Source organism: Phaseolus vulgaris, chromosome 3 (genome assembly GCF_051622355.1).
Source record: "Phaseolus vulgaris cultivar YP4 chromosome 3, ASM5162235v1, whole genome shotgun sequence".
NCBI classification, from domain to species: Eukaryota; Viridiplantae; Streptophyta; class Magnoliopsida; order Fabales; family Fabaceae; genus Phaseolus; species Phaseolus vulgaris.
The window spans coordinates 52,353,338-52,365,418 of NC_143500.1; the positions used below are offsets into that span (position 1 = coordinate 52,353,338).

A 12,081-nucleotide genomic window follows, 5' to 3' on the forward strand; every position below is an offset into this window, starting at 1 on the left:
AATTAAAATTTTACAATTTTATGAAAGAAACTGGATTACTTAAAAATAAATAATTTTAAATTTCACTAAAAAAAATAAGAAATTAAAAATTTTCATATTTTCAAATTCATGTATCTTATTTTCATATTCTCTTGTCCACTCAATCTTCTATAAGCATAATTAATTATCATTATCTTTCAACGTAACCAATATTATGTTTAATGTTTTTGCCATAATTAATTATTCAAACATTCTTTATTTGTTGAGTCATGATCAATTGCACTTATTTTTTTTTATCATAATGGGTGTTGCACTTTTTTTTCTTCTACCATAATCATTGTTGGAAACCAAGGTAATAAACATAATCGATGTTGCACATATTTGTTGACCTGAACCTATGTTTGAGATTGTTATATTGCTACCATAATATTATCTAAATGATTTTAAGTCATAATGTAATATATCCTTTAAATATTAATAATATTTTTAGTTTATAAAATAGTATATAATTTAGTTAATATAATAATTAATTGGTTTTTTCTCTTTAAGATCTCCTTAATGAGTTTATAGTAATGTTACATAATCGATTATTCACTAGTTTTGAATATTTTAAAAAATTTATATACTTTAGGTTTTTAATTAAATAAAATATTAATTATTTATGATTTAAGACTATATGAATATTTTAGAAATTTTCTATATTTTAGATTTTTATTTAAATATAGTATTAAATATTTAAGATTTATATTTATTTAAGATTTTTGAATATTTTAGATTTTTATTTAAATAGGACATTAGATATTTAGGATTTGTATTTATTTAAAATTTAGAATATTTTATAAATTTTATATGTTTTGAATGTTTATTTAAATATTAAATAACTTATGATTTGTATTTATTTAGGATTTTGAATATTTTAAAAAATTTATATATTTTGGATTGTTTTTTTAAATAGACATTATTTAAGATTTGTATTTATTTAGAATTTTTTTTGAATATTTTAAAAATTTATATATTTGAGATTTTTATTTAAATAAGACATTAAATATAGGATTTATATTTATTTAGAATTTTAAATATTTTATGATTTTATATATTTTAGATTTTTATTTAAATACGACATTAAATATTTATGATTTATATTATTTAAAAATTTATGTATTTTATATATTTATTTTTTATTTAAACAAGACATTAAATATTTAAAATTTTGTATTTATTTACGATATTAAATATTTTATAAATTTTATATTTTTATTTAAATAGGACATTAAATATTTAAGATTTGCATTTATTTAAAATTTTTGAATATTTTTGAAATTGTTTATATCTTTTTTATTTTTTTAATCATTTATATTTTTAGTTAAGTACAAATTTAAATAATTTTTCTTCTAAAAATTAAGAATATCAAAATTTTATTTTCAATGCAAACACAATATTTTTTTGATAATTTGTTTATTTTCTAACAAATTTTCATAGTTTGCAAATTTTTTTTTCAAATTGAGTTTTTACACAAATGCCTGATATTGTTTAATTTACAAATAATTAAAATATAAAAAAAATCATTTTTTAAATTATTTTAAATGTAACGTTAGATTTGTATACGATTATATAATATTATTTTTATGATATTAATGGTATAGAAAATAATTTACAAAATTTTAATTAACTCAAATTTACTTAGCAATATCTTATATTTTATTATTGAAATATTTTTAAAACAAGTATTAATTTTTAAACTTGTATTTTACATCTAAAAAAAAATAGAAATTCTCTCTACAACTATAAAATTATTCACAAATTTCAATAAATTATCTTTACAGGTTCATTTTAAAATACTCCAATCAAAACAATATCACTTTCTTTATAATTTTTTTCTCAAATCATTCCAAATTCACTCCCTCAAATCACATTAACCCCCGTCCAAACATATCTTAACACAAATAAATACAAAAATTATCTAAAAAGTTGGTGAGAATGAGTGTAAATCCTTAAAGGAGTTAATAGCAATTAACTAGTATGACGTCTATAAATATGGATGAACCAATTGTTTCTTGCACATCACAATTATCCAAAATTAAAACAGTTTTAGGAGAGAAACTTTTGAAGATTTCATGGCAGAAAATTTGGCAAAGATGTTGACTATGATCATGGTGATGACAGTTCTGGCTATCATGGTGATGGAGGCACAACCTGTGGATTCTGCATTTGCGATCCCAATGGATCCTTGCACCCTTTCTGAGTGCATTGCTCGATGCAAGAAGATTCTGGGTCCAAAATTTATGAGTGCTTCTTGTGTCCAAAATGGTTCCAAGGGAAGTCTTTGCATTTGCTTAGGTTGAAATCTTCATACAAAACTTTGGTTTTTTCAGTCAAAAAGAGAGGGAGGTAGAGTTTCTAACAACAACAACATGAAAATCCTTATGACAAAGTATCATATAATTCTGCTTATTATATATCTTCTCATGTTTATAAAAATAAGTCTGGTTATATAAATTGAAGTTCTTACTTTCTGATCCTTCTTTCTATGTAGTGTTTTATTTTTTTCCGTCTTTTATATCCAATTTTTTTTATTTTATTTTAGATACCTTATTTTAATAAAATAAGTTAACTTTAATATTTATGTTAATTTGTAAATTTAAAAAATGAATTTAAGTGTAATATTTATAATATTTTTTATATACTTATTGTGTAGTTATTTTTAGTGTTTATGTCTATTTTTTTATTATTGTATTGCATATATAAGATATTTTTGTGATTAAAATTAGAGTTAAAAAAATACTCAACGTTTCAAACATGATTTTTTATTAGTTGAATAAATGAATATTTAAGGAAATATTCAAACCATTATTAAAAAAAAAGTTAATGAATGTAAACCATAAAAAAACAGATCACACTACATATATCTCTATATAAATTTACGTAATCCAAAATTTTATAATTTCAAAAGACAAAACAAATTTAATAAAATTAATATAAACATATGTAAATACCGACGAAGATACATTTATGGAGTCGAAAGAAATAAACATGTGATGATGAGTTATCAATTTTAATATTGATTAATTTTTTATCTATTAATTTGTTGTTATCTAAAGACTTTTTTTTATCTTCCATGACAACCATGACTTATAAGTGTATTTGATTTCACTCCTCTCTTAATTTTTATGAAACAGTAAACAAAATCTTTATCAGAAAAACATATTTGTATGTGTGACGTAACATAAAAAAAATTAAAGAAATAAATTATTGAAATAGTAGTTGAAAGACCAAACTTTGTCAATAACATATTATACATAATAGAGAAATTATGTAGATTATGTTATACTAAACACGTAAGTAATTAATCATGGTAAATTGATTGTTTTTCAATAAATTAATTGACTAGTTTTTGAAATTTCAAACGTTCAATTTGCCATAACAACCTAGAATTAAGAGAATAAACAGAAAACTCTCAAATCTCTAATGTAACTTGTGAATTACAACCTCAATCTTATTTAATTAACAAACAATACACTACTACGTGACGTTTGTAACAAGGACATTTTTAATATATGTTTTCAGAAAATGCCAAAGTTTTCATAGTTGTATTTTAGTAACATATTCAAATAATCATGTTTTTAAGTGATTTTAATTAGTTAAGTTTCTGATGAATTGTTCTTATTCCAAAAGTGAAAAAAAAAAAAACTTTTTCAAGTTCAATTTTGTTATTGCAGTAAAAATATATTACTTTTAATAAATCATTATAATGTGATATAAGTAATCAAGATTTATACTAAAAATATTATTTACCAACCATATCATTTTAGTCATTCTTTGAAATCGTATTTTTCTAAAATTATTATTTTAAAAAATAATATCTTTTTTGGATATAAAAAATTGTCTTGAGAATATATATATATAGGCATATAGCTTAAATTGAGTTAATATTAAACCGGCTTTGTATAGTATTCCAAAATAAGAAAAGATATAAGCATGCCACTAACACATACCTTTAAACCCTTTGGAAATGAATTAATCATAAAACACTTGATAAATTTGGAAAAAATATGCTTAAATGGAAATTAATAATAATAATAATCGATAAACCTGAAGTTGTTGATTCTTTAATCCTTGGGTAATTTGGATTTAATGTTTTTTAGAAGTTCTAAAAAATTGAGATGTTTGTAGATGCCCTTACTTTAAGATAATTATTCAATAAATATTAATTAATTTCAATAATTACAATAGATATGATTTCGTTAATTAAAAATCAGTTACTTAAATTTGTAATAGTTTTAAATTTCTAATTATTGCAGTAAATTAATATTGATTAATTCAAATATGTGTTTTGGTTATAATATAAATTATATTAAAAATTTATTGATATTTGTGGTTTTTATTATTAATAAAGTATTATAAAATTATTTTTAAATTGGTATTTAAGAAATCAGTTACTTAAATTTGTAATAGTTTTAAAGTTTTAGTTATTGCAGTAAATTAAATATTTAGTAATTCAAATATGTGTTTTGTTTTCAAAATAAGAATTTAATTTATACATGTATTTTTTTATCATGTGCAAAAGATCTACCAATAAAACTTAGGCATGAAACATCGCCTAAGAAAACTGATTTAAAGAAGTTAAGTTCAGTTTTTTTAAAAGATCATAATATATTAGTAATTTATATGTCTTGTTATTGCAAAGGGTGTTAACATCACAGTAAAAAATATTTATTTTACAAACCAACAAAATAATATTTTAATTATTTTGATTTATTTTTTAATTTTAAATATTATTATATTATTATAATTAGTGTCAAATATATGTTTTGGTGTCAAAGAAATTTTTTCTATTGCAAAATATTAACATTATATCGATTTCATAATATTGTTTCCTTTCTACGCATCAATAATTAAATGTCGCAAAATCTTTTTTTTTTCTAGTAATAAAAGGACTAGAAATAACATTCAGTGAAAAGCATATTAGTACCATAAATATATTATGAAAATAAAATAATTTAGTAACATATTTTGGTAAAAAAATATGTTAGAAAATTAATATTTTTTTTTATAAAAAGTTATTTAATAGAAATTATTGGATTTTTTATATTGAAAATAAAACAATGATGAAAATGTTTAGTTTTTATCTATTAAAAGAGAAGGGTATATCTTTTAAAATAAGAAGGAACTGTGATATATAAATCTTAGAGTGTAAGAAATATTTTAGACATAATATTCCTAAAAAAATAAAATAGAATAAAATGAAATATATATTCATTTTTTTATATGGAAAAAAAGTAGTTCCTTTTTCAACTTAAATGTGTAGCTTGAATGTGATTTTGTCTTGATTTGTGCTGCGTTTACTGCTAGGACTACTGTTCCGTGGATACTTCGTAATCGATGGAATACTTGTTTTAATTTCTGTAGGACAATCAGGTTTAGGGTTACTCATATTTTTCGTGAGGGAAATGCATGTGCTGATAAGTTGGTTAATTTAAGGTTCATTCATAGACAATCATTTCATTGGTATAATAGACTTCCATCTAGTCTGTTCTTAGAATTCTTTATGAATAGGTATAGTCTACCTATGTATCGTTTTTGTTAACATGTGGGTTTTGGTCTAGTCCCCCATATTTTTGTATTTTCTTTCTTTTTCCTTTTTTTTAATAATACTTTTTTCATGTGATGGCAGATGATTGTTGCTACTTGAGGTGTCAGCCTAGCTGAGATGTCAAGTTGCGTAGTGATGCCTAACATGAAAACTTTCATTAAAAAAAAGAATAGAACATGATGATATTGTATCTCTTAAGAAATGTTAGTTTAAGAAAATTTAAAAATGGAGTACAAATTATATTTTATTCGAATGTCATGATAATAGTATATATTTTAACATAAAAAATAAAAATAGTATAGTAATTATATTTAAAGACGCATTTGGTATAAGAAAGAAATTTTAGTCTTGGAAATATAAAAGAAAAATCTAACATATTTTAATATAAGTTGAATTGCTCAAAATTAAATTAAAGAAAATTGTTTATATAATAATTTTTTTTTTAAATTTAAAAATCGTATATCTGACATACACACATTAAAATTTTAATTAATGAACTCATAGTAACAAATTTTATTAATATTAATTTTTTTTTTATGTTTGGTTTAATTTTGAAATATAATATTCTTAAGAACGCGTTTTCAAGAATGTGTTTTAACTATGTTTTTTTTTTGCAAAATTGTTCCTATAAAGGAAAAATCTAACTTTTTTATGTTTTAAAAAGTTAACACAATTAATAAAAAATAACCTTATTAAATAATTTATAATACAATAAATAAATAAAGTTTCTTTTATAGAAATACTATATTAATTATAAATACTTTTAAAAATATGTATAAATAATCATCATTCTTACAAAATCACATTTCTAACTATATGATTTACAAAAATCAAGATTTCTTGATAAAAAAAACTTGCATTGAACTAAATGCTAAGAAAGTTGGTGCAATTTACTTTAAATTTAACAAAAATAACTAAAATATAATAACATGAAGTAGTTTTACACGATAGAATTAATCATTTTCTACACCTTTCACTACAAATACTTGGTAAAAATAAATAGACATATGCTTAGGAGAAGAAACCTAAAAACTTGTATCCTCTTCACACTCATCCATATCAAGGCCATGAAACATGTTTCGAATTGTTACCCTCCCTCCTAACTTCTTTGATAGAACGTATAAATCATGCAAAATACCATCTTCATGACCAGCTATCACTGAAACAAAATAGCTGAAAGGAACTTGCTGCATAATAATATCAACTGTACAAGTATTATTTGTGGTTCTCTTTGTGATTTTCAGTTGTTGTTTCTGTGTGTTGTTGGTTTTGAGACGATCAGTTTCTGATTTTAAGCTCTGGTGCTTCCTTTTTTGTTTGGTGTTTGTTTTGATTTTTCCAGTTTAGGTGGCTTCTCCTAGTGTTTTGAAATTAGTTGTTAAGTGTTAGATTCTTTATGGATTTGGATTTTTTTGGAAGTGACATTTGTTTCTTGTGGTATTGTGATTTGTATAACGGTTGGATAGGAGGTGATTTTTTTATTTTTTTTTCTGATAGAAAATTATTCAAGGTTATGTAGAGAGTTTCATCTCCTTGGGTGTGTTTGTTTGGACATAAAAGCCATCTCTTATCTTAATATTAAGAAAATATCCATATGAGGTATGTTGACCAGAGAGTGAGAGCAACAGTTGCAGCACCATATGTCCACAAGAGAATAACTGAAAACTCTTCAGTGCCTACATCAAATAGCTGAGCCATGGTACCTGCACAAGTATAACCTTGGTGTAACATTATGCAAGTTATACTTAGCATGATTTTTTTACAATTCAGAAGCTCTCACAATTTAGAAGTTAATGCAAAACAGGATATAAGTCTTTAGAAGAGTATATTTGTATGGAGTGAATGAATGACTCACTGATATTCATTGCAGGTGGCAAGGCATACTGCATAACTAGCAGATATTGAAACAAAGGGTCCAATGGAAGCAGACCAAAATTTGCAGCTCCTCTAACAACACAAAATCCAATGGCAGGTAGTAAGACTAGTCGAGCTATGATGATGCAAATCAGGACCAGTGGTTCGATACTTGATGACTCCATGCCTGTCATTTTGGTGCACATCAAATTGAAAAACTCACTTCAGTTCTTTAGAATTGTATAAAATATGCTGAATAATAATGATAGTATATGTGCTGAAGTTAATTCTCTATATACCTTGTGTAAGGTTGCCTCCAAGCAAAACAGTGATACAAGGAATTGTACCATCCCTAAAAGAAAAAATTTAGTCCCAATGAATAAGCTGTTGGAAAAAAACAGACACCAATGAAATGCCTTCTACAGTAAATAAAATTGACTAACATGCAACACTATTAAATTCGTCTAAAGTCAAAATTCTAAGGTTGAAAATATTATTTCACTACAAAACTTCTATTTAACAATTTCTTCTTGTAGTTCTTAATTAGATATTATACATACTTGAAGTTCATTAGAAATGCGTAATGTGTTGAAAATTTCAAATCAATTAGATATAAGAACATTTTATAATATATAAGTAAGTACAAATCTCATTTTATGTGGTGAGTTTTGTAAGATTGAGTTAGTCTCAAAATCTATTTTTAAATATAGTTAAAACAGATCATTATCCAAATGTTGGGACAAATGATATCTCCAAATATTATATTATTTGTCATCATTCTCTCCCTACCATTTTTATAAGAAAAAAAATTGTTTGAGTGATTTCTTTGCAAATATTCATAACATTTTAATAAACTTTTTTTGTCATCTTTTTTCAATTATTACTCTTTCATATATACAATTTTTTCCTTATCATATGTGACTATATATTTATTCTAATATTACTATTTTTTATTTTTTTTTGTCCTTTTAAAGCTTAACATTAACATAAAGAACCGAATACTATATTTTTTTTATCAGCAAAAAATAAATAAAATAAAATGAGACAAAAGTGTTCAAATTTCAATCCTTACAAATACTTTAGAATGTCTCAACCCTTATACAGATACTTCTCTAACCCTTATACAAAAAATGGTTAAGGTCAACATGTTCAACATCTGACCTACCAACATTCTTCAAACTCAAAGACCACCAAATCAATCCTTAAGATTGAAAAGGAATGGGAAGTAACAAAAAAAAATCAGCATCATCTATCTTATGAGGATTCTTATAACCAATCTTTAATCAAAATAATTACACTAGAGTCATAATTTTTAGAGTAATAGTGATTATTTGACACTCAATGCTCCAAATGACATTCATCTTATGCCTTATTATTTTACAAAATTATCCTTATCACATAAGTAATCCAACACTTAAAAGAAGGTGTAATGTGGAGCAAAGGAAAAATGGGATCTCAAAAAATCTTTTTTCTTATTTTGATGAGAGAAAAGGTACATACCCTAGTAATTGAATGGAGTCTTGGATGACTCGTAATGGAGCCTCGCGTCCTATTATTAGGTTCCTTAGACATTCAATCCCACCAAAGAGAAAACCTAAAAACTGATATTTGGGGTAAATTTCTCAGGATCATTTAAAGGCTAATGAATAAAGTTGAAAGCAATAGAAAAGGGAATGAAAGGAACTCACCGTAGCAATTGTTGGGGGTGACATTACTTCTGTCAGGATTTGACCCACAGTTTCCATCACTCTATGACAAAAACATTTTTCACTATTCATTGACACAATGGAAGCACCTTGGTCTACAAGCTGCAGATTTGGAATTTTCGATTCATTTTATAATCCACCAAATTATTGAGAATTTTTTATATATTGAGTTTGAGAAAAAGGAGAATGCACAAAATTATATTGCAGTTCAAAAAGGAGTGGAATAGAAAGATTTTTTATGCTCTTTGGTAAAGAATATATATAGGACCACTTTCAGCACTCCCATATTATGTTTGATAAAATGTTTTCATGCCAATATTTTCATTTCCTTCCTACACAAACATAGCAACAATGTACACTACTATTTCATGGTTTTACAATTTGATTTTCTGTGTCTCTGGCATAACCATCATTTTGCTTGAGAAAGCCAGTTTCTGCATCATCATCTAGGCCTTTGTTGGGAATCTTTAAGATCTCAGCAGCCTCAAATGCTTTATATCTCAAGGATGTGTTTCGCATTAGTTGGTAAGTATAGGTCCAGATGAAGACACCACCAAGCTAAAATTAATAAAAGAAGATAATATCAGATACATGTTCAGATGGTGAAAGCAAATCATGGATAAAAATTATGAGTAAAAATGGTGCATTACCGCCAAAGAGCAAAAAGAATAAGAGAGAGCCCTGTGGCGGCAATCATCAGGTTCACCAAATGGACCTCCTTTTTCATCACAGATAGCAGGGATAATTACAATAGGAAGATTACCCATGTTTCCTGATCAAAGATGCACCCTTCAATGAGACCCTTTTTTTGTTACATTTATAAGAGAGGCTTTAGATAAAGGGTTTGTGAGACAATTATAAGAGTGTTTGGTAGGAGTGAAAAATGGAAGCATTGGGTGAGAACAGAAAAAAAAATGCTATAATTCTCACAACTTTGATATGGTACCTGTTGAACATGAAGCAATAATGAGCCCTTGCACTTTCAAGTTTGGTTTTAGTACTTTTACTATCATCCATCCTAGAAACCCTCCAATTAAGAAGGTAAGTCCAATGTTAACGGGCATAAACCACCTGCATTAATGATTAAACAAGACATGGTTAACTTTTAAGCATAAACAAACCAAAAAACCATACCCCTTTTGCTGACACAATTGTATATACCCTTTCTCTCTTCTTTTTTCTTTTCTTGTGCTTTTCAAATATGCATAAATGGTCTCATTGCGATTATTAGTGACAAAGATTACAAAATCAGAGTTAGTTTGTGCGTGCTATACTGCTATATGTAACTAATACACTTATGCTTTGTTTGCAGTGCCGATAGGAGAATACCCCTTTATATTTAACCAAACTCATGAAAAGTTTATGGAAGGAAAAAAATGAATCATTGTGTACCATAATATCATTTCGTCAAGAGAAACACTCTTGGCAAAACTGGCAAATATAAGTGAAGGAGTGAACGCAATGAAGACAACCTGCTCAAAGGGTACACAAAATCAAAGAAAAAAAAAATGCTTGGATAAGAATGAAGAACAGTTTGTCCATAATTTGTTCTCTCTAAGGAAAGAACAGGATGCAAGATCAACAAATAAGTATTCACCACAAATTTTAATTCAAACCTCATTGATATTTAATGCAGATAATCTCTTACCTTGTTCAAGGATTTTCTGAAGTCTGCTGAAAGAAGATTATTACAACTATCTGTTGCCATAAAAACTCCTACTGCACTGATAAGTAGGACTTGAATAACTGGCGCAGAAGCCACCTCCAACATTTCCCAAAACCCCATTTCTATATATCTTTGTCTCTATTGTTCTGAGCTCCTTCTCTTGTTCAATGTTACTGTTTTCCTCTCACGTTCAGTTCTATCCTCTAGGATGAATAGAAGATAAATCTTAAAAAACAGAACAAAGATAAACACACTATACAGTGGCAATGAAGAAGCAGTCTAGTAAAAGAATAAAGGCACTAAACAAGGAGGCTAAGTCTATATACGAAGGCCAATGTCAACAACAAGGACCAACCATGAAGATAACATCAATTTTCAGCACAGAGAAAAGCAGTGGAATTGATGACATTTACCAATTTTTGGTAACTTATAGGAATGAGCATAGACATGATGGCACACATAATCTGTGACAGGAGTAAGACAGCCACGTCAAGAAAACTCAACCTAAACAAATTAAAAATGTATAAGTGTTAGTGAGACGATTTTTAAATAATTATAAGAGTATAAATAAGGATAGAAATCTAGAAAAGAAAAGAGGAAAGAAAAAAGGTTAGTGTAATTTTCTCATTTTAAAAATAAATATTAAGTAGAAAAGGGACCACTTTCCACATTTTGATGATCACAGTGTCACAACATGCAGGTTTAAAAGAGAAAAGGAATTACTGACCAAGTGTTTTCATCTCTACTGATGAAACCAATCCATTGACAGGAAGCAGAAGCCATTAATGTGTAACATATTTTCAAACCTGTTCATAACAATAAGAATATGAGAAACTAAGACTCTCACGAACGAACCTATTTGTCTTTTTACATAAATATATTCAGATAAGACTATATAGATAATCCATTGCTGAAAGTTATATGTATGATGCATTGTATTATTAAACCTGTGAATCAGAGAGACTAAGAACTTGTTTGAAAGTAAGAACAAATGAGTTTGAGAAGAGAGACAGAGAGAAAGGTATGCTATGATTCGTTGAGCAATTAGTGTGTTGAGTTGTTCAAATGAGTAGAGTTAGATGCATCGTTATTTGCGCATTGCCTCAAGCATGCTCTCTAAACATAGTTAGATTATGAGTTTAGTTTCAACTTTGATTTATCTTTCTTCCTTTTATTTATTTTTCTTGTTATTTTGACCAACATCAACCACACAAGTAGGTTTGATTAGTTACGTGATTGTTCTGTCTATTTTCAACCTTTGTCTCATGCTCAGTATCAATAACTTT

General features: G+C 25.9%; 1 protein-coding gene across 1 annotated transcript; it reads right to left on the reverse strand.

Moving 5' to 3' along the window:
• Positions 1-7,097: 7,097 nt before the first annotated feature.
• Positions 7,098-10,986, reverse strand: LOC137805988 (protein PIN-LIKES 7). Its single transcript, XM_068605863.2, has 10 exons — positions 10,778-10,986; positions 10,522-10,601; positions 10,076-10,200; positions 9,780-9,901; positions 9,508-9,687; positions 9,112-9,231; positions 8,924-9,024; positions 7,723-7,775; positions 7,425-7,610; positions 7,098-7,272 (listed from the first exon to the last, which is right to left on the reverse strand). Exons 1-10 carry the CDS (start codon positions 10,913-10,915, stop codon positions 7,148-7,150), a joined length of 1,230 nt encoding a protein of 409 aa, XP_068461964.2. The 5' UTR covers positions 10,916-10,986; the 3' UTR covers positions 7,098-7,147.
• Positions 10,987-12,081: the final 1,095 nt, after the last annotated feature.